Raw genomic sequence first — 24,653 nt, forward strand, 5'->3', positions numbered from 1 at the left:
TCAACTCAGATGGATCAGGCATGCCCAGTATATGAGGGATGACAGACTTCTTCAACAAACCCTGTATACTGAAATTGTAGGAAACCTCATGGTGACCCAACCATCACCAAAGCACTATAAGGATCAACTCCAGAAGACCTAGGAACACAAACTTTAAAACACTGATCCGAGTACTTAGTGTGCCATTGCAGAAGACTGTACTCACTGGTGCACAACCACTCGAGCTGTTGTTACATAATCTGAACATGAACATCAAAGACAGGAAAAACAGAAATATCAGAGATGTAAAGTACACCAGGCCCAGCCTTTTCCTTCACCTTTCATTAGGTGCAATCAATGTAGTCGCATGTTTCATGCTATGATTTGTCTGCTGAATCATCAAAGACATTGGCACAAAGCAAGCAGATAGTTAAAAAATTGCAGGAGAGAAAGGAATATTCGGATGAGCATCAGTCGACAACGATGACATCTGTATCCGTTTTCCCTTCCCTTTTCCTGTGTTTATCTAGATTTCTTGTTGTCTTACACTTCCCACATCATGACTGAAGATCTGACCAGATGACCGCTCAATGAGTGCTGTAGACTGCCTTCCTGATGACACTGGGAAACAAAAACGAGCTTGTTCGGGACTGCAAACACATGGATATAAAGGGGCTGGGATTGATAGGGAGAGAGTTGGTCTATTAGAAGACAACAGTGTATGATAACGTGGAAATTACCCCCGGCCTTTTGTTTTCAACATAACTGTCCTTGCACCCCTTTGCGCACACTGAGCTGTTGTGTTTATCTTATATGCTCCTTTCCATGTTCAGAAATCATTATTTATTCTTTGCTGTATGGGAGTGAAAACTGGGCAGTCTCAGGATATTTCAATTGTTTGCAAGTTGGAAGTAACAGACATGAAAGTAGCAAAAATGAATGCTGGTGCAAAGAGGTAGGAATAGTGGCAGGAGGGTACTCTGAACGAGGAGATAAAGTATGGAATGAACTTGCTGGATGTAGGTGTGAACGGACTTTAATACCGGGGTCATGTGAGGCACAGTTTTATGAGGCAGAGTGTGACATGTACTCAGGGTCAACAGCAAGGACAGGATAGTGCAAATGGGGAACTTCAATGCGAGAGTTGGAAATATAACTGAAAGATACGAAAAGGTGATGGATAAATGTGGGTAAAATGAATGTATGTATGTATGTATGTATGTATGTATGTATGTATGTATGTATGTATGTATGTATGTATGTATGTATGTATGTATGTTCATTCGTTGAGTCCTCAGCCCGAAGGCTGGTTGGATCCTTAACAGCTCCACCATTAGCTGTCATAGATGGCCTAGGCATCACTGAAGAGGCATAGTAAGGAAATGAGGAGTGAGGTAGTTTCCCATTGCTCTCCTCACTGAGCCAGTGTTGCTATTACGTATCAGTCTGCCAAAGACACTGAAATACATACACCAACTGACCCTACGAGCAATATTTTCACACCATTCATAGCAGGGATTGGCAACATACGGAATGGCAATACTAGCATCGCTCAACCTCAGTCACTTTCATATTGTCAAAGCCAAGGATGAGACAGGCAGATCAATGAAAGTAACTAAACTGCTATGGAAGCTAATAGGAATGGAAAGCGTTTACTGGACTTGTGTGCTAGTATGAGATTAACAATTATGAATACATTCTTCAAGCATATGGCTATGCAACGCTACACATGGGAGGGTAGGGGCACTAGATTCTTAATAGACTATATCATAACTAACTTGTAATTCAGGGAATCTATTAGGAATGTGCAGGTATAGTGAACAAAGTATCTCTAGACCTAAGATAGAAAAAGTGAAATCTGTCTGCAGACCAATAAGGGTACAAAATCTCCAGGATGAGGAAATTAGAAGTACGTGGATATGATTGGTGAAAAGTTCCAAACACTAGACAGTAAGCAGGTTCAGGATATAGAAAGAGAATGGGTGGCATACAGGGATGCTGAAGCAGAAAACAGCAAGGGAATGCCCAGGAAGAACCTCTGTGTGTAAAGAAGCAAAGAAGCAAAAAAACAAACATTTTGGTGGAATGATGAAGTGAAAGTACCTTGTAATAAAAAAACACCCACATACAAGGACCGATACAGACAGGAAATTGTACGCAGATGAAAGAAACAGTGAAAAAAAAAAAAAAAAAAATGTTGATTCCAAGAAGAAATTGTGGAAAGATTTTGGTGATAACCTGGAAAAGCTATGTTATGTGGCAGGGAAACCTTTCTGGACAGTAATAAAGAATCTTAGAAAGGGAGGGTGAAACGGAAATTAATATTGTTTTGGGTAAATCAGCTGAACTTATAATTAATCCCCAGGAATCACTAGACAGGTGGAAGGAAAATTTTGAAAATTCTTCTCAATGTAAAAAGGATGTGAACAACCAAGCTCATGGGGAGGAAGACAATGATGTTGGTGTAATTACACTTGAGGAAGTAGAAAGGATGGTAAATAAACTCCATTGCCATAAAGCAGCAGGAATAGATGAAACTGGACCTAAAATGGTTAAATACAGTGCGAAGGCAGGGATGAAATGGCTTCATTCAGCAATATGATTAGCATGGAATGTTAGTAAGGTGCATTCTAAATGGATAAAAGCAGTAACTATATCTAGCTACAAAGAAGGGAACAGGAGGATTGCAACAGCTTTCGAGGTATTTCATTGATCACTATACCAGGCAAAGTGTTCACTGGCATTTTGGAAGGGAGGGCAAGATCAGTGGTCGAGAGTAAGTTGGATGGAAACCAGAGTGGCTTCAGACCACAGAGGGACAGTCGGATCAGATTTTCAGTATGTGCCGTATGTGCCAGGTAAATGTACAATGCTATGAAAGAAACAGACAGTTATGTTTATGTTTCTTGGATCTAGAGAAGGCATATGACAGAGTAATGAGGGAAAAGTTGTTCGCCATACTGAGGGACTATGGATTGAGGGTAGATTATTAAAGGCAATCAAAGACGTTTATGTTCACAACTGGGCTGCGGTGAGAATTGATGGTAGAATGAATTCTTCGTTCAAGGTATTTACAAGGGTTAGAGAAGGCTGCAATCTTTCAACTTTGTTATTTATTGTTTACATGGATCATCTTCTGATATGTATAAAATGGCAGGGAGAGATTCAGTTAGGTGTAAATGTAGTAAGCAGTTTAGCCTATGCCAATGGCTTGTTCTTAATGGGAGGTTGTGCTGAAAGCCTGCAGTCTAATAACTTGGAACTTGAAAATATGTGCAGTGAGTATAATATGAAAATTAGCCTTTCCAACACTAAGACTTGAACTGAATGTCAGATTGGGAATACAGAACTGGAGCAGGTAGACCATTTCAACTATCTAGGACGTGTATTCTCCCAGGATGTAGCCTCTGTGGCTCAGACGGCAGCACGCCGGCCTCTCACCACTGGATACTGTGGTTCAAATCCTGGTCACTCCAGTGTTTCCTGTCACCTTTCATTCCAGCAACACTCTCCACTACCATTTCATTTCACCTATCAGTCATTTATCATTGCCCTAGAGGAGTGCAACAGGCTTCGGGCAGCCGGCATATTTCAGATCCTCGCCGCTATATGGGGGCTTCATTCATTCCATTCCCGACCCAGTCGAATAACTGTGGATTGTGGATTTTTCCCTCCCAGGATGGTTGTATAGTAAGCGAGAATGAATCAAGGTGCACAAAAGCTAATGCAGTGAGTTTGTTGTTGTGATCAACAGTATTCTGTAAGAAAGAAGTCAGCTCCGTTCCTGGATAAACTATTTTTACACCAGTCTGTCTTCAGATCAACTTTGCTTTATGGGACTGAAAGGTGGGTGGACTCAGATTATCTTGTTCATAAGTTAGAAGTAACAAACATGAAAATAACAAGAATGATCACTGAAACAAACAGGTTGGAACAATGGCAGGAGGGTACTCAGAATGAGGACATAAAGAAGTTAGAAATGAAATTGATTGATGAAGCTTTACACATAAACTGGCTTCAGTGGTGGGGTCATGTGAGACAAATGGAGAGGGAGAATAATTTACTTGGTCATGGAGGGTAAGAGAAGTCGAGGTAGACCACGGCGATGAATGATTTGAAGATAAGAGGTTTGGAACTAAACGAGACCAGAGAGCTAGTTACAAACAGGATTGTGGTGGCATTTAGTCGATTCATAGAGACTTGCAGATTGAATGCTGTGAAAGGCGTAACAGTCTGTAATGAAGATGTATGTATGTAGGTAGTATAATAATATTCTATTATTCATCAAGTATTTGAACATTTATAAAAACAAAATATTTTTGTGTATGGATTTAACATTTTTGCTTCATACATCATTTTTATCTCAGATTAGTATTACAAAAATCTAAAAGTAGTTCATTTTAATTTTTGTCTCTGTTTTCTACATAAGAACGTATTTTTGTGATCAACAACCCTTTTTTCCCGCTTAAGGGTTTCCACAACTGTTGATGATCAGCTGGTCAAAGATTGAATGTAAATGTTAAGACAGCCACGGATTGTTATGCCAGAGGGCTGTTGAAATGAGTGAAGCAGATTTTGCTACATAAGGAGAGAAACTTACACTAAGAAAGTTTCTATAAGCTGGGAAAACATCACGTGATAGCTAAACAAGAGTTTTTGATGGTCGTGATATTGATGCATGGAAGCTGTCGAAAGAGTAAACCCTTCCTTTATTTTCCATTGTGTGCGACTGAAAATCTGTACTGTTTCAAGCGCTCTTCATAACAGTGCAAATAACAATAAGAACAGCGTTTGTCGCAGCATAGTACGTGAATCACTTCGCTATTAAGAGGAACTTGAGGTTCGTGCTTGAATCTCGGGATGTGCAAATGCCGCGCGTTTCACTGACCTCAAACGCCAACTACACGTTGCAATACTTTGGGATGTAATTGACCTATTGCGATGAAACAAACGCCATTCCTTACGTGATTTGTCATGTTAACAATTACGCAAGAAGTAATTCAGGGTGTCCATTAGAAAAACGTAAGTTTATGTTGAAAATCATGTTTTCTTACATTTTTGACTGGCTCATAGTATAATTAGCCCCTTCCCTGCCTTTATACCCATGAAAGTCATTTTTCAGTATCTCTTGTTGTTCCAGATATATCTGCGGTGAAAGTTTTAAGTGGGCCACCCTGTATATAAATGATATGAGTAAAAACTGGAATCAGAGAGAAGACTTTTTGTGGATGATGTTATACTGTATAGAGTAATAAATAAGTTACAAGATTGTGAGCAACTGCAAAATGACCTCAACAATGTTGCGAGATGGACAGCAGGCAATGGTATGACGATAAACAGTGTTAAAAGTCAGGCTGTGAGTTTCACTAATAGGAAAAGTCCTCTTAGTTTTAATTACTGCATTGATGGGGTGGAATTTCCTTATGGAGATTACTGGAAGTACCTAGGTGTTAATATAAGGAAAGATCTTCATTGGGGTAATCACATAAACGGGATTGTAAATAAAGGGTACAGATCTCTGCACATGGTTATGAGGGTATTTAGGAGTTGTAGTAAGGATGTAAAGGAGAGGGCATATAAGTCTCACGTAAGACCCCAACTAGAGTATGGTTCCAGTGTATGGGACCCTCACCAGAATTGCTTGATTTGAGAACTGAAAAAAAAAAAAAAAAACCAGCTTGATTTGTTCCAGGTAATATTCAACAAAAAAGTAGCATTACAAAATGTTGCACAGTTTGGGCTGGGAAGACTTTGGGAGAGAGGAGACTGGTTGCTCGACTCAGTGGTATGTTGCAAGTTACGAACTTCATGTTCATGGTCTGTACTGATCGCTATCTAACTTCATTGGGGAGGAAAAAAGTTTTTCCTTTTTAAATAGGTTCACATTTTCAATACAATGCATATTTACAAGAATTACATATACATAATAAAATTAAAAAAGCAGGACATGTTTTGCCCCCATTTTGGGCATCTTCAGCTGCTTAAAAAAGGGAGATCACTAAAATGCTCTAATTATGTTGTGTTCTTAAAAATTCTTGAAAATAGTATTTTCTTCAAAATGACTATAAAATACTATAAAAAGGAGGTATGAAGATAATATCACCTGAAAGGTTCGTAACAAGTATAATACAAGTATGACAACGTTGTGAGATGGACAGCAGGCAATGGCATGATGATAAACAGGGTTAAAAGTCAGGCTTTACTGCTTAATGAATGCACGCCAGTAAAGCAGGGCAAACTATCTAAGTGAGTTGGCTGCAAAGTAACTTAACATTGGGAATTTTGTACAAGATTATGCTCTTCGAGTTCATTCTCCACAATTCAGACCATATCGTCCAATTGGAGTTTTAAGGAGTCCCCTTCTCCATACAACTATATATTTTAACAATCCATCATAGTTTTACTCATCAATTTTACTGTAAGCTTTTAAACACAAGCAGTAACTTACAAGTGTAGTCCCATATAACTACGGATACGGGAAGACAAATTCTTGTTGTTAATGTAGTGTTTGAATTACACGTCTCAACAAGTCTGTAAGAGACCGTAACAGTTGTGTGTTAATCATTTTTATTATTCACCCTTGTTCAGGTTATCATACTTGTCACAAACCTTTCAGGTGATGTTATCTTCATACCTGATTTTTATAAGTATTCTATAGACATTTTGAAGAAAATACTATTTTCAAGACTTTTTAAGAACACAACCTAAGTAGTGCATTTTAGTGATATTAATCGTTTCTAAGCAGCTGACGATGCCCCAAATGGGGCCAAAACATGTCCAGCTTTATTAATTTTATTCATCATCATCATCATTCCATTCCAGTTGCCCGGGTGTGGTTAACAAGCCTCCACCACTCCTTTCTGTCCTTCCACTTTTCCTGCTCTATTACTTCCGTCACATCCAATCCAGCTTCCCTAATGTCCTTCCAAATCTGATCCATCCACATTCTTCTTGGTCTTCCAACTGGTCACTTTCCCTTAACTTCTCTTTCCAATTCCCTTCTTGCTACCAGTTTCTTTCCCATTCTTTTCATGTGTCCAAATCATCTCAATCTTGCTTTCTGTATGTTTTGTACTAACGGCTCTATATTTAGCTCTTCTCTGATTTTAATATTTTGAATTCTATCTCTTCTTGTCTTTTTAACCGATGTTCTTAAAAATTTCATTTCTACTGTTTGGATCTTACTATCTTGTCTCCTATTAGTACCAGCATTTCTAGTCCGTATGTTACAATTGGTATGAAATACTGTTTATATAATGTTAATTTTGTTCTCCTTGGTACTTTGTCATCCCATACTATTTATTAATTTTAATATGTATAAATAATTTTTGTAAATATAAATCATATTGATAAGATGAACCTATTTAAAAAGGAAAAACTTATTTCCTCCACACTGAAGACAGTGGTATGTTCCGAGCTGTCAGTGGAGAGATGGTGTGGAATGACATTAGTAGACGAATAAGTTTGTGTAGTGTTTTTTTAAAGTAGGAAAGATCACAATATTAAGATAAAGTTGGAATTCAAGAGGACAAACTGGGGCAAATATTCATTTATAGGAAGAGGAGTTAGGGATCGGAATAATTTACCAAGGAAGATGTTCAATAAATTTTTAAATTTTTGCAATTATTTAAGAAAATAGTAGGTCAATGAAGATCAGTGGAGACTGACTGAATGCTGGATGTGAATGTGTTTCAAAATTATTCTAGGTTGTGAAAGAGGATTATGCTATTGGCTTTACGTCGCACCGACACAGATACGTCTTACGGCAACGATGGGACAGGAAAGGGCTAGGACTCGGAAGGAAGCGGCCATGGCTTTAATTAAGGTACAGTCCCAGTATTTTCCTGGTGTGAAAATGGGAAACCATGTAAAACCATCTTCAGGGCTGCCGACAGTGGAGTTCGAACCCACTATCTCCCGAATACTGGATACTGGCCGCACTTAAGCAACTGCAGCTATCGAGCTCGGTAAAAGAGGATTACAATACTAGAGAGAAAAAATAAAATAAAATGGATTTGGCATGTATGCTAACTGATGAACAATCTTTAAGAGTTGTGGCTAGTGGAACTTGGATGGTTAATTAATATGGGTAAACAGCAAGAAACATACTGAAACTCTGAATATTTTGCAGAAAACATGACTAATACAGCATTTGGTTTCTGCAGTACATTTATACATACGGTACAATAATGATCACGATTCTGAGTCATATATTCAATCTAAATGAGAGATCTAAAATAGAAGCAACATGAAGTGATCTGTTGCATAGTGTGAACTGGAAAGAACAGGTTAGAATTCAGAAAGGAGAAGTACGGTCCCACAAAGGTTTCTTTTTGCTGCTTTTATATACAGCATTAGACTGGGGAAAATAATGTTAAGGAGGTGTTGAAAGTCTACATACTGCATTAATCTCACGTGGTTATAAGAACAGGATCACTAAATGTACAACATTAGTCTACATAATATCTTATAAAAAAAAAAGTCTATACAAATATAGAGAGCACCATTCCACTGGGAACCTCTGCATTGTACGGGACAGATGCTAGTTTATAAGGAAGCACATTATGGAATACAATTCTTAACCTTTCACCACCAAAATATACAAAATGGAAAAGGAATATTCAGTCCAAGTCAGAGCTACATGAACCACATCCAAAAATAACTTAACTGGGACAACAACAACAGCTCTTGAAACAAAAGCTTGAATAACTTGACATTTAAATACATATTAACTATGATACAAATTCCTTAAGTTTTAAAGACTAGTTAAAAGATCTTCAACAGAGACATCACAGTAGAAATGTGAGGAAAAGGAAAATGGCTCCTATATACACAATAGAGTATAGAATTCTACTTCTTAAATAATGGGCTATAATAACTTTCTAGAATACAAAAATATAAATTATCTGTTTGTTGAGCCATTTTCAACATTAAATGGATGTCTCTCTCATGTACACTGCGGTATCTCAGAAAGTCTCCACAAAGCTGGCCGGAAAGAGTCCAGTGCGGCCTGTTCGCTGTTGTGTCCCCTTGTACCAGCCATCATCACGCTTTTTGTGCACATAGATGATGTCACCCACTTGCAGCTCCAGTTCATATTCACTATTTGGAGGATAAGGCACGATGCAACGGAACCTACAAACAACACCAATGAACATAAGCATTTTTTAAAGTGATTTGAGTTACAACAAGATAATGTAAATGAGCAGATCTGCCTACAATCAAGAACAAGCACTTCACACACGTATAGCCCTGGTAATTAAAGCTAAATGAGGCAGACACCACTGAATTACCAGGAAATAAGAACAAATCAAAGAGTAATGCGTGATTAAATTTTCAATCCCTCAAGTGTGACACTGCAATACCCCGGGCTGTGCCCACAGCGTGCTTTATTTCTAGCCTACTCCCGAAGCCGTATGAATTTTGCTACAATATCCAACCAAGCATCCATAAAATTACCAAAAAATGCGCAATAACAATAACACATTACAGAATATTATAAACATATGCTAAACTTGTTATCCCTGGCCAGCTGCACGTGAATACTGACACTGTGTTGTAGTCCCCCTGGATGTGTTCACATTCCTCTGCGTGTTATCACGAATTACATCGTCAGCGTCACTACTTTCAATGGAGATTATACAGTAGTGAACTCATCCTCTATGTCATCGTCACACCCTGAATTATTTTCACTGCCACTATGGAGTAAATGAGCAATTTCTGTATCACCAATGACTGTCAGGACCTGCCATGTTTACAAATAAATTAGAAGCGTGTGTGCAGATTTCTAAAAATATATATAAATACTGACTCCCATAGGGTACCTGCAATATTTGTCCTGAATAAGTAAATTCATATTTCCAATATAAATGGTCTGTTACTAGACATCGCTGGCAACCAAGAATGAATTAGCTGGAAAATGTTAATGTCCAATAATGGACCATTTATACTGGAATTCTAAAAACATAAACTACTGTGATGATATCCAACATCTCTCAGAAGAAATAGTTAGGTCTGAGTGTAGCCAAAAGCTGTCTTCCTGCTATCTTTTGCCTGAGCAAATAACCATTATGAAATCAATGTAGCGGGTGTTTCAAATCCCACGGCAATGGCGTACCATTGCACTGCACACACTCGGGTGGGTGCGTGTGTATGATGGGTGGTGGTAACGAGTACAAAAAAAGTTCAGTAATAGAGTACATACCTGTGTTACGTATGGGCTAATGCCACCAAGTTAAAAAAAAATTAATTTTAAATAAAATATCCAGTCATCAACATCATCATCGCTGACCAACTCCAGTTTCCCAGGTGTGGTATATGAGCCCCTTCCATTTTGTTCTGTCCATGAACCATTCTTCGTTCACAATCCGCTCCCAATCCTGACCTCTCTCCTCTACATCCTTCTTCACTAAGTCTGTCCATTTTTCTCTAGGTCTGCCCACTGGTCTCTTTCCTCTGATTTCTCTTTCATACTTCTTTCTTGCAGACCTGTTGGCACTCATTCTTTTCACATGACCAAACCACTTCAGTATTGCCTTTTGGATCTTCTGGAGTAAGGAATCTTCTAGTCCTACGTCTTCTCTGACTTTTTCATTCCTGATTTTATCCCTCCTGGTCTTCTGGATCATTGTGTGTAGGAACTTCATTTCTGCTGCTTGTAGTTTCGAGTTGTCTTTTCTTGTTAATGTAGCGGTTTCCAGGCTGTATGCGAGGATAGGGGTGTAGTATGATTTATACAGTGTCATCTTGGTTTTGAGTGGTACTTGTTTATCCCATAGTAGCTGTCTTACTTGGAGGTAAAAATGAATTGCTTTGCTGATTGGACTGTTTACTTCATATTTAGCTAATTTATTCTTGGACATTATATTATCCAAGTACTTAAATTCTGTGACACTGTCCAGCTTGATGCCATTTAGCATGATTTCTGGCTGACTGTCACCTTTCTGTACCTTCAACACCACCGTTTTAGCCTTGTTGATGTTTAATTCATATCTCTCAAACTCCTAACTCCACCCCTGCAGTCTCTCTTCTACATCTTTCTCCGAGTTACCCCAAATTACTACATCATCTGCAAATGCAAATGCTTTTAAGTCTTGTTGCCCCTTTTCTTTTAGCGCCTTTAATATGATACCCCCTTTTTGTCTCAAACCAGTCTGACAGTCCAGAACTGACTTGTACACAGCTTCTGGTTTTCTCGTAAAGCACCGTAACTTTTGAAATTAGACTGCCTCGAACTTCGAGCTTTCTCAGGCACTCCCAAATAAGCTCCCTTGATATGCTGTCATAGGCCTTTTCGATGTCAAGGAACAGCAGATATAAAGGCTTTTCTTTTTCCCAATGTTTTTCCATCAGCATCCTGATAGCAAATTTAAGATCTGTTGTTGATCTTCCAGGCCTAATTTTTAGTCCATGAGAGAGTAGAGTGATGCCACGGTAGTTGGTACAATTCCATCTGCTGCCTTTCTTGAATATAGGTACAATTATACCTTTCTTCCAGTCTTCTGGGATGGTATTTTTCTACCATACTACATTTAGGAATCTATATAGCCATTAGATTGCTGGGGTTCCTCCTGCTCTTAACATGTCCACACTTAACTCATCTATTCCTGCAGCTTTCCCTTTCTTCATACTTTTAAGGCTCTTCTCTCTCTCTCCAGCCATGTGATTGGTGGCTCCATATTTTTACTGGGCTCTTCACTTTTTCCAGATTCTTCTCTTTTTTGAATTACATTTGATACCTCTCCATTCAGGAGCTTGTCAAAGAAGGTATTGAATTCTCTCCTGATTCCACCTTCTTCTCATACTACTGATCCACTGTCCTACTCTATTCCCTTGATGTCTTCTAGGTTATTTCGCTTGTTTTTAAGAGGCGGCCGGAGTCAGTTCTAAATCCACATTTTATTTCAAAATATCGCCACTAGTCTCATTGCTGTCGACAGCTAATTCCACTGATAGTTACATCTCGGGTGCATAGATGTCGGTAAGAAAGGCAAGGCCGGGCGAGCGATTCCCCTCTCACCCTCCAGCGTCACATAGTCTGTCACCAGGAAGTTGTGATACAATACATGCACGGAGCTAATGGTGTTGACATTTGTACGGAATGCGAAACATTCCAGGAAATTATTGAGCATGGGTTAGTGCTGAGCAAAACAATCAAAATAAGGTACTGTTTCCGACAAAAATAAATGAAATGGCGTATGGCTTTTAGTGCCGGAAGTGTCCGAAGACAAATTCGGCTCATCAGATGCAGGTCTTTTGATTTGACGCCCGTAGGCTACCTGCGCATCGCGATGAGGATGAAATGATGATGGAGACGACACATAAACCCAGCCCCCATGCCAGAGAAATTAACCAATTATGGTTAAAATTCCCAACCCTGCCGGGAATCGAACCTGGGACCCCTGTGACCAAAGGCCAGCACGCCGGACACTGTTTCCGATGTTGAAATGAAGTAGTGCATCAACCCCGTCCCCGCCTCACGTCTTTCCCTGTACTGCCCATAATGTAATTCTATCCAATGAAAATGTTGTATACAAGGAACTTGGTATACAAGGCACAACATAAAAGTTTATTGCTTCAACACATTTATACAATATGTACATGAAATAGAACGAAACTTTTCTTGAAGCTTGTTGAGCTGCACACATTTAATGTTAATATAAAGTAGTAGGCTGAGGGCCTGAGTATTATTTACATAGGTACTGTACTGGGAACGCCGCTACGGAAGCAAAGTTCGAAGTATGTTTATTGAACTTCGAGCGAGGCGGAAGATGTGCAGCCCGCCGAACTCAATGATGTTCGCAGTGAGGACATAGCCGCCTCAGGTGTCCTCTACATGACCATATATGGTCGTGTTCCAGCCTACCTGCAAAAGTCTATTTTGCGTTAAAATATTACTATTTCGACACTGCCATCGTAAAGACCATTATAATGGACGCAACCTGTCAACATTTCAGGGAAATCCACCGTATACTTTAAGAGTTATAAGGGTCGATAATACCCATGTTCTAGATACTTCCACACAATCGGGTATAAAAGGAGGACGACCCGGACTACAAATTCAGTAACTGTCACTCCACCGTCTCTGCAGCACGGGTGACGGGAGGAGCGCTGTGAGTGCAGACCGAACCTATAGCTGGAAATCCGAGTGTTGGAACTTTACATAAAATCAGCTTCATGGTCCGTATCGCACTTCAATAGATTCACAATTAAGTATTTATTTTCCACCTAGTCGATACAATGATTGCTTAAGGCAATTTTTAATGGTCAAAAGTGGTACATGTTTCGTATATTATCAACATCTTCAGCCACATAACACTGTTTAGATGAAAAATATATAAAACTGACAAAGTAATGCTTTAGAGGAAGTGTCCTTAAAATTAACATAAGATTGACAAGATTAAAACAAACAAATAACTCAAGAGAAAATATATAAATTATTTCTACAATAGAAAGCAGTCGTCAAGGAAACACTTGTACAATATTCCATAGAGAAATTGTCCTAATAAATATTCTTTCCTTAATAATTCATGAAAAAAGATCAATTTATAAATTAAAAATTATACAATTTATAAGTAATTATCGAAATGAAGAAATCCTGATACCACAGTGCGGCTCTTATTATTAATGTAGATGAAAATATAACTAATTCCTAGTTGTCAAATCTTATTAAGCCTGCTTTCCTTTGGAACAGTAACTCCTGTCATTCTTTCACAGTTTTGCGCCGGGTGTAATATTGATGATGCGTTCTTCCTTGCTCTTGCACCTGAGGAGGTGGAGGAGCGGGAGATATAGGTGTGTCAAGAACTTCCTTGCTGTCACCTATAGCTTCAACTGAGGAGGAATAAGTTGTAGGGCTATCTGTAGGTGGAGAAATTCCAATTCTTTTTTCTTGATCCTTCTCAAGCATTTTCAAATATACTAGAATTTGATAATATAATGGATTCTTAAATTCTACAGCCTCATTAAGGTTATTATTTTTCTTTACAAGTTGGTCTAGATGAATGTACAGGTCTTCATATGTGTTCACTAAGCTGCCCTTTTTTAACTTTTTTATGATGGTCAGGTCTTGTTCTATGTTGGTAAATTTATGACCTGTGGCAGTCATGTGTGATCCCATGCTGAGAATCTTCTATGTTTTTCAGCATTCACATGTTCCAAATATCTAACTTTAAAATTGCGGCCAGATTGTCCTATGTATGTATTCTTACATTCAAAGCATGTGAGTTTATATATACCGGAATCAAAAAATTTATCTTTTTCCGAGAGATTTATTGTATCATGGTTGAAAATACTATGTTTCATGTTGTTATTGGTGGAAAATGCAATTTTGAAATTTTTTCTCTTAGATAAATTTGTTATTACATGAATGTTTGGATTATTATATGTGAACTTGATATATTTTTCAGTTTTACTAGGTTCGACTGCCAATTTAGATTAATTTAGATTGTTGCTTCTCCGAAAATTTATTAATTATTTTATCAATCATGTTATTGTTGAAACCATTCAAGAGGGCTTGTTGTCGGATAAACAACAGTTCTTTATTCCTTTCAGATTTGGATAAAGGAATACTAAACGCTCTGTTAACGTAACTATAATATGCTGATCTTTTCTGTGCCTCAGGGTGTAACGAGTTGTTCTTGATAGTGGTCAGTGTGAAAGTGGATTTTCTGTGTATTTTGAAAGAAAATCCTTTTTCTTCTCTTATTGTAACTATGTCCAGAAAATTCAGTGATTTTTCAACTTCTTCTTCTTCTAAAGTGAATTTTATATTGGAATCCAAATTATTCAATATATTTAAAACTTTATTGCTATCGGTGAGTCTGTTATCTATTATAGCGTAAACATCGTCCACATAACGTGTTCAAAAATCCAAACCCTCTATTTGATTAATAATTTTCGTGTGTTCCAAATAGTCTAAGTATATATTAGCCAATATTCCTGATGCTGGGGCTCCCACTGAGAGTCCTTTTTGTCGGTAAATTTTATTATTAAACGTAAAATAATTTTGATTTAACACAAATTTTAAAACATTAAAACTTTTTGTCGGTAAATTTTATTATTTTACGTTTAATAATAAAATTTACCGACAAAAAGGACTCTCAATGGGAGCCCCAGCATCAGGAATATTGGCTAATATATACTTAGATCTAAATCTAAGGCCAGAAAATGATGCCCTACTTATAGCAGAAATATTTCCAACTTCTGTATTAATTAAAACATCTTTGAACGGAAATTTTTGTACCATGTTGTCACGTGATTAAGAGAAACACTTTCTAACAGACTTAAAGAATATGCACTTTCCCTCAGACTTCAAAGTGTTCATACATCACAATCATCCTTTTGATTTGCTGGAGTATGATAATCTACTTCAAGGAGTGAGGAGGAGCTTTTAATAACATGTGGTTTCACAAACCTTGCCATCACATTCTTGAATAGTTCCTCCAAAATTGACTTCAGTAATTGGATGTGCGGTATACTTGACTGAAGAGCTACGTTTGGAATCTCAAAGATATCAATAAAACTTGAGAGAAAAAGGCAAAAAGATTTATGTAAATTTGACGAAAGGAACATGAACAGTCGTTCTTCACATGACAAAGCATCACTTAGTGTCATCAGTAGTTGCATTTTTTCTTTTTTGGGGGGTGAAACTGATGACTGGGTTTTCCTTTCAACTGAGGTGTGTGGTGAAATGTTATGACAATGCTTCACCTTTTCAGACAAACAAGACACATCTGCACTGATCTCCTGATCTCTGTGTTGTGTAAAGTCTGAAATTCTCTGAACTTTTCTTTCCTCTTTGCACTCCTTTCCAGATAATAAAATACAGTAGCCTATATGAATTATATATCAAATATATGAACTATATCAATTGATATAAAGATCAAATGCAGGTATTTATACAAGCGGAGGCACATGTTTCTCCAAGCGCACCGTCACTGCATTGTCCTACATAAGAGGCTTGCAGTGGTGTCTCAACGGTGCACTAGCCACCAGCGTCTTCGTAAGGTGTAGCAATCCGACTGATGAGGCCACTGCTACACTGGGGTGAAACGCTGGTAATTTCATGATTGAAAAAGCCTAAAGAGCTTAAATGCTTTTTACATAAATTATACTTTCATCTACATTTACAGGCAAGCACGCTGCACCCTTCTCCGCAGAAGATTAATTAGGTGATAAGAGCAGCCTACGATGATTATGTTACTATTTTCCTGCTTCAAACATCCTTACACACCATTATTTAATCCTACCATCACTGAAGCATTATCAGCACCAAGAGCTATGCAGTTTTTTAATGGAATATGGAATTCCTGAAAAGCTGAGAGAAAAAAAAATGACAACGTTAGCTCCAGTAGCATCCCCTTCTAAATTAGGCGCGGAGAGTAGACAACTCTGAATTTCATTGAGTTCAGGCCTAAAATATATTACAACAACAGGATATATTTTCAAGTCGCTTTTATTGCTACCATCAGTAGCAACAGAAAATGCATTAAACTGCAAATATTACACAATTTTCACCCTTTCTTCCATGCACATTTCTGTAATGATAGCCGGTTTTCATGCTACCACACCCATATCGTTAAGTGATTTCCAAATCAGGAAACATTTTCTGAAACAAAGGCCCCACGTGGTCGGCACAATTTACAGGCAGGTTATGTTCTACGATAAACAACGTAAATAAAGCCTCGGCATTTGTCACAGGATTTACATCTTGGTTTTTACATGAAAAGTTGAGTTTCTGGATTCTTTCTACACACTGGACACTCTCCTTATGTTTTTCTGTTTGCACATGTTCGAGTATATTGCACTTCCCACCATGCGCAGCTGAAAAATCACACCTACATATAGTACAGAATGTGAACGTTTGTCCTTTCCTCGATTCACTGGAATATGAAAACTCTTCCCTATAAGCGCTTTTAAACGCTGCATCATATTTCTTTCTTGACATTTTGGCCAAAACAAATATTAAGACATACAACCAAGAGGGACAGCCTCCGTGGCTCAGACGGCAGTGCGTCGGCCTCTCACCGCTGGGTTCTGTGGTTCAAATCCCGGTCACTCCATGTGAGATTTGTGCTGGACAAAGCAGAGACGGGACAGGTTTTTCTCTGGGTATTCTGGTTTTCCCTGTCATCTTTCATTCAAGCAACATTCTCCACAATCATTTCATTTCATCTGTCAGTCATTAATCATTACCCCAGAGGAGTGCGACAGGCTTCGGCAGCTGGCACAATTCCCATCCTCACCACAAGATCCCTGGCCTGGTCATTGACTGGAAAACGGGTTTTAGGTTTTCATTTTCACAACTAAGAGGCACTACTACATGACGTAACAGGAGCACTTATGCAGGTCCTTCCCCGGGTAGACGTCCATGGTGTGCTACTTCTGAGGTTAGGTTACTCGCTTGCAACTTCCACTTCCTATTATTAAGCTATTTGAGTATTTGACTGTATTGTAGACCATAGAGGAGTACATGGCTGGCTACCGTGCCCCGTACTGGTATCCGGTTGCGATTATTAGAACTACTATCGACTAGCAATACTCAGCCATATATCGATAGAGCGAGGAAACATGCGGGAGTTTAAAATAATATGAAAATTACTGAAACTGGTCTGAAAATCGGGGGATCAGTCCCGGAGATCAGGTGATTGGGAAGAACGATGAAAAATCGGGAGTCTCCCGCATAAATTGGGAGAATTGCAACATCTGCATTACCCTTGAATGTGAGTGTGTCCATCTTCTCCCGGATATTTGATGGCTCACAATTTTGTGTCGCTCTTGTGGTGAGCGTCGTGAGAATGCCTTGCTTTTGTGCTGGATGGTGGTGAGAATCTGCATGGAGGTAGCGATTTGTGTGAGTAGGCTTTGCCTGCTGCCATTTCTTGATGGATACAGTACTTTTGTATCCATCCCTTGGCACAGGCCAGAGTAAAGTGTAGCCTTCACCGAAGTCCCAGTCTCATCCATGGCTGTGACAGTATGGAAGCTCCTGGGGTATGGGTGGTGCTGAGTAATGACATTCGGAGCACGACTAGTGCATCTGAGTGTTATGAGAAGTGTTGCTCATAGGGTCAGTTGTACTGCAATAGCACTTTCTGACCCAGTGAGGAAAGCAATGGCAAACTACCTCACTCCTCGTCTTGCCTAGTACGCCTAATTTTGGTGCTGCCATTGGTTTTTGCGGTTTCCTTTTAATCGCAATAACCTTTGGTGGTGCTATTTGAGGATCCAACCAGCTCTGGGCTGATGATCTAACCAACAATAACAGGCTTACAATAAATGGCATGTCCCAAGGAGCCATCCAGTTTCTTTCTTACTAGAACATCCAAGAAAGAAAGGCATCCATCCAACTCCACATCCGAAGTGAATTTAATTGAAGGATGTTGCTGATTTAAGTGGTTTAAAAATACATGAAAATACATGACCTGTGCATACCACAAATGTGTCATCAACATACCTCCACCAAATCATACGTTTGACGGGCACTGAAGCAGAAGCCTACCCCTCAAAAAGCTCCATAAAGAAATTAGCCACTACCGGCGAGAGTGGATTTCCCCTAGCATCCAATCTGTCTGTTTGTAAAATTGCCCATCCCACAAGAAGTAGCTCGAAGTCATGCAGTGGTGGAATAGCTTAGTAATGTCCTCAGGGAACAGATACTCAATGAGAGAAATGACCGAGTCAATCGGCACTTTAGTGAACAAGGACTCCACATCGAAACTCGCCAGAAGTGCATTGGGTGGAGGGGTTATGGTAGACAACTTATTGACAAATTATAGAGTCCCTAACGCACAATTCAGTACAGCCTGTATATGGCTGAAGCAACTTCTTTAGAAGTGTCTGACAAGTACATTGGACTGCTCAACACTGTTAGAGTCTATTCCATTACACGTTTGCAATACTAGGTAGAAGTATATTATCCAATTGCCTAAAACTAGAACTGTGGCTTGGGCAAGTCATGACTGTTGAAGGCTCTAAAATGAGGTAGGTGAATCAGTGGACATTTTTCACTCACCACCCTCTAAAATTACATGTGACCTAATAACCTCAAGAAAATAAGATTCTCTCTGTATAAAATTTGAAATATGTGTATATAAATGCCTCTATATTTAGTTTAAACATGGTAGTTATTTTAGGAGATTTGTTTATATTTAAGGTATATTTGTGGTATATAATGCTTTTTTGAATCGTCTGTAATTGAGAATATATCTGTTGAAGATAAATCTGTCTATCTACCTTTTTATCTTTTCTGATCACCCCCACTTTTCACCCAATACCTAGCACTGTCATCATATCAAATGATTACTGGTACTGAACAGACCTACAATTAATGAAATAATCAGGTGGTTATATAACCATCCAGAAGTATACATAAATGCTTACAACTGACTGATAATCTGTTTCTCACCTTTCCCTCACAGGTGGCACCAATTGCTTGCTAGTCTTACGGGTTGGATCACTGCTGCCAGCATCTAGGGAGTTTGACTTGCGATGATGGTTTGTGCTGGTACTGCATGCACTTCCTGTATCACTTGGTCTACTAGAAGATGAATACAAAGCCCAAGGTTAATGCATGTGAAGCCAAGTTTACTACACAATAAAAATAATAATTCCTTGAATTTACACGACCGCATACATAAATTATTCTTTTTAAACGTTACAATTATTAACAGTTTTGATAAGGTCATAGATTTCATGAATACTAAGAACATCAGGCTTGTAACCACGGTCACATTTCCACAAACTATATTCTCATATCAAACTGGGTTTAAGTTCATACACAAGTATGAAACAAAACTGTGTTACTGTGGGGCAAATATGACAAAAAAAGTTAGGGCTATTCAGAGAGATACAATTAAATATGAACCAACTGGCAGAGCTTTTCCACTAAGCACACATGCATCCAGTGGGTGATGGTTGCTGTTAAGAGTGAGGAAAGTGGTTGAGTTCAGTTAACACCAGGCTTTAGACAATTACCCAATAATAATACCAAATATGCGTGCAAATATGCACTAAACATTTTGAAATATCCATTGAAAACAAACACAAATCTGATATCAATATAGCAACTTGTACCATACAAGATAAATGTTAACACTTTAAAAATTGTCAATATTACAAAAAAATACATACCGTACTCCTGTAAAATTCTCCAGTTTCTCGAGAATTGGAAAAAATCTCAAGAAAAGCAGCTCGATTTGTGCGGATGATTTCGGACAAGAGAGGGATTGGAATAATTTATCAAGGGAAATGTTCTTTGAAAACATTTAAGAGAAGGCTAGATAAACAACTGATAGGAAGTCTGCCACCTGAGTGCATTAGCACTAAATGCAGAACATTGATGATTGAAAAGTCACTTTGTATTGAAGTGACACTTCTGTTGCAAGTGCAAAACTACCTTTCAGCTAATTCTATGCTGAGAGGGATATTTTCTCCTTTTTACAAATACCTTGGGTGGTAATAGTGACCTCTTTCCTGGAAGAGTTCAGTAAATGTTGATGATGTGTTTACAAGCCAGATTATTTTTCTGGCATATGTTGTTCAGTTGATTTGACTGTTGTGCTACACTGTTTCATCCTTGCTCTGTAAGCAGAGATGGATACAAGCAGATTCAGAATTGAGAAATATCTTTTGTTAGCACATGGGTTCATGGGTAAAAACGAAATAGCAAAACACGTGAAAAAAATCAAGAGAATACTTGTTTTACTGCTTCAATACAGCATCCCAATCTGAAGCTAATTCATGGAAACTGGACAGGAAGACTTTATCAACTGTTCTGTACTGGATACAAAATGCAGTGGAAAACCTCAAAAATATATCCGTAATGACTCCAGTGACCAAATGAAAGAATCATTGGTACGTAGACCAAGTAAGTCAGCAAGGAAGTGTTATTTACGTAAACAGTTCTGTGTATATTAATACATGAAAGAGTTTCGATGATGAGCATACTCATGATGTTAGAACCTAGTTATTTTCAAATTTACTCATAATTTCATCCCAGTTTTTAATGTCAATTTGTATACATTTGTTTCATTTGTTTTATGTCAATTGAGTGCATGTACATTTGTTTAGTTATTAGTTGTTTTACATTACGGCTGAAGATGGCCAGCCCCGACTGAAACTAGTCCCTAATGAATGTAATTTAGAATATTGAATATTATAGTATTGAAAGGTGGACCATTACTACATTAATTTAATAATTATATTGTAATTACAATTCAATACGGATCAGAACCATGAAGTTTATAACCTATCATTATAAATTTTCCAGCTAACTCATTCCTGGTTGCCAGCGTTTCACCCCAGTGTGCTAAATTGGGCTCATAAGTTGGTAAATAGCACACGATGAGCCCGATTTAGCACACTGGGGCGAAACGCTGGCAACCACAAATGAGTTAGCTGCAAAATTTATAATGTCTAATAACAGATCAACTATAATGGTATTATAAATTTACTCTTTCAGGACAAATATTTCAGGTTCCCTATGGGAATCAAAATCTATATCATAAATGCAGATTCCGAGAACCTTGATGTGCTGTTGGTTGAAAAAGGAAGGTTATTGTGCACATCGGCCCACTGATGTAAATGAATTGACAGGAATATGGATGTGCGACGTGACGCATGTGAAACGTTACTTGATGTTCTTTCCACCTTAGCAGCTCATCATAACATCATGACAACAGATGAATACATAGTGTATCTCAGTTCCCATTCTTGTAGTGTTCATATCTGGGCAAAAAATAATTCTAATTTTTTTTGAAGGCATTCAACACCACCCCATTCATGTTATGATGTGGGCCAGAGCTGCCAGTGAAGTTATCATTGGACCATATTTCTTTAATACATCTGTGAATTATGATAGAGATGGCCTTCTTAATACCAATGTTCCAGTTTGAGAATGGTTGAACGACAACTTCCTTATTGATTTGACAAATTTGACCATTTTCGGTCCAAACAATCACCCGTTGTATATTATAAACTTCCTTACTGAACAAGGTGGATGTCTCACATGGGTTCCAAGAAGCCCCAATGTCATGGCGAGCAACAACTGGCTGTGGTCCAACCTACAGTACAATCTTGCAGCAATTCAGATGACATCTGTTGAAGAATTAAAAGGAGAAATTTGCTATATCTTCACAACAATCACTCCCAAAACGCTTAGGTGAGCAAGCAGACACACATGGCAGCAAATCCAACTGTGCGTCGAAGATACTGGACAACACACTGAGAAGTCAGATCATTGACAATGACACTACTAGTCCTATGTTAGCTATGATTGAATATTTTCAGTTATTAATATTGACACGTTTAATAAATAAAGCTTTTCAATGACTTACAGCATTTTATTATTTAATGAACAAATATAGAATGTATCCTATCATTAGAGCCCTGCACGGATATACAAAATAATATCCGCATCCGCTCCGCATCCGCGAATGGTTATCCGCATCCGCGAACTGTTAGCCACAGATATTGTAAACATAATACAATAATAGGCTTGACACCTGGCACCAGAACCCCTACAGTCATAGGTTTATGAGAGATTTTCTCTTGCGACAACTACCGACACATTGACCTTTGTTCCTTCCTTCCACTAATTGTGGGCAGGAGTCAGGTAGGCTCAGGTCAGAATTACAGCTTTATGGTCTCAAGGCTATTTATATATAACCATTCTCCCATTCCACTGTCAAGGGTTGCCTAATCACAAGCAAAAGTACGAGTATACCTGAGTGAAAATCAATAAACATAATTATTTAGAAATTATCAGCAAAATTATCCGCACTGTCATACAGTTTGTATCCGCCAAGACACTAACTTGGCGGATATCCATGCCTAAAATATGCTCTCAAATATTTAAAAAAGTTCTAAATAATAAATTTTAGGCACCTACAACTTTATGTATTTTAATAAGCATTAATGGCTTTACATCCCACTAACTACTTTTTAACAGTTTTCCTAGGCACTGAGGTGCCGGAATTTAGTCCTGCAGGAATTCTTTTACGTGCCAGTAAATTGATAAGCATTTATTAATTAAAGTACCATTTTCATTTTGGTAAATTAATGACGACTCTTTAGGAGGTAATATAAAACAAATTTCATGCACCTCCTTGCTACAAAACATCACAAAATATTATTTTACCATCCGATGTGAAATGGGGAAACTCCACTAACCACTCTTTAATTAAAGACAACATGGAAGCTGACATTCTCAGCTTACTGCACACACTGAACAAACAGACAAATTAAATGTTCATCATAGAGAATGAAATGAAGAGTTTTTGTTTCCAGCAGGTCAATGGACACACAGACTACGAGTATGTTTCTGGCTGGAGGTTCTTAGGGAGTTCTGGGGTTGGTTTACAGCTTCCCGATTTTAAGATTTTGTTTGTAAAGTATTTTAAAGTATGGGAAAGGAGTCTGCAAATATTTTAGTTTCTTGGAATAAATTAAAAGCATTTTTATTCGATTTAGGGATAAAATATAGGATTTATCGGCAAATATATGTTCTAACATCAATTTAGGCATTTTTAGGCACTGAAAATGAAATGGCGTATGGCATTTAGTGCTGGGAGTGTCCAAGGACATGTTTGGCTCACCAGGTGCTAGCTGGTCTTTTGAACTGACGCCCGTAGGCGACCTGCATGTCGAGATGACAATGAAATGATGAAGACGACACGTAAACCCAGCCGCTGTGCCAACGAAATTACCGGTAACCAATTATGGTTAAAATTCCCGTCCCTGCCGGGAATCAGAATCGAACCCTGCGACCCCAGTGACCAAAGGCTAGCCCGCTAACCATTTAGCTATGGAGCCGGAATTTTAGGCACTATAGAACCACCATTTATAACCTTATAAATACATGAAATGTGTAAATACAACTTCATTTCAAGTTATCTCTTAAGGAACAAAATAGGTTTTTGCCTAAAAACAGAGGTCTACTTATGGTCCATCCTTTTTCCTTTAGAATAGCCTGAAGACGATAAATTATAAGGAACATTTCAATGAGGAACACAAAAAGGAAAGAGAGTACAAATACTTCAAAAGTACATCGACACTTTATTTGACACAGACATTTATAGCTACTAAATATACTCCAATATTCTTTCAACAAGGATGAGAAGGTCCACCTATTCAATACTGTATATAATATGTTAATGTTATTTATTACATTGGGACTAGTTTTGACCCTTGCATTGGGTCATCCTCAGCCTTAAATTATAAATGGAAAAGAACATTAAATATAGCTTGAAAACACAAACACCTAAATTAACATTGTTAGCAATGTCTTGAAGCATTGATGGAACATGTTGTGGTTTAAGTCCATTAAAAGACAAAGACATGCCAATAGTGTTATTTTAGGTATTGGTGTTTTCAAGCTACATTTAATGTTCTTTTCCATTTATAATGGAAAATGGGAAGTCATGGAAAACCATATTCAGAGCTGCCAACAGTGGGTTCGAACCCACGATCTCCCAAATACTGGATACTGGCCGCACTTAAGCGACTGCAGCAATCCTGCTTGGTCTTTTATAATTTAGGGCTGAAGATGACCCAATACCCAATACAAGGGTCGAAACTAGATCCTGATGTAAAAATAATATTAACTTCTTATATACAGTATTGAATAGGTGGATCTTCTCATCCTTGTTGATAGTGATAAATCATATCAATAC

At 38.2% G+C, this 24,653-nt stretch overlaps 1 protein-coding gene across 1 annotated transcript in view; it reads right to left on the minus strand.

Annotated features, from left to right (window-relative positions):
* Nucleotides 1-7,950: 7,950 nt before the first annotated feature.
* The window catches only part of POSH (Plenty of SH3s), a 311,783-nt gene continuing 295,080 nt past the window's right edge, over nt 7,951-24,653 (minus strand). The window contains exons 14-15 of the mRNA XM_067143214.2: nt 19,388-19,519; nt 7,951-9,114 (exon numbers count right to left, since the gene is read on the minus strand). Coding sequence (XP_066999315.2) covers nt 8,946-9,114; nt 19,388-19,519 — 301 coding nt within the window. The 3' untranslated portion in view covers nt 7,951-8,945. The remainder of the gene's footprint in view (nt 9,115-19,387; nt 19,520-24,653) is intronic.

This window comes from Anabrus simplex, chromosome 3 (genome assembly GCF_040414725.1).
Source record: "Anabrus simplex isolate iqAnaSimp1 chromosome 3, ASM4041472v1, whole genome shotgun sequence".
In the NCBI taxonomy this organism is placed as follows: domain Eukaryota; kingdom Metazoa; phylum Arthropoda; class Insecta; order Orthoptera; family Tettigoniidae; genus Anabrus; species Anabrus simplex.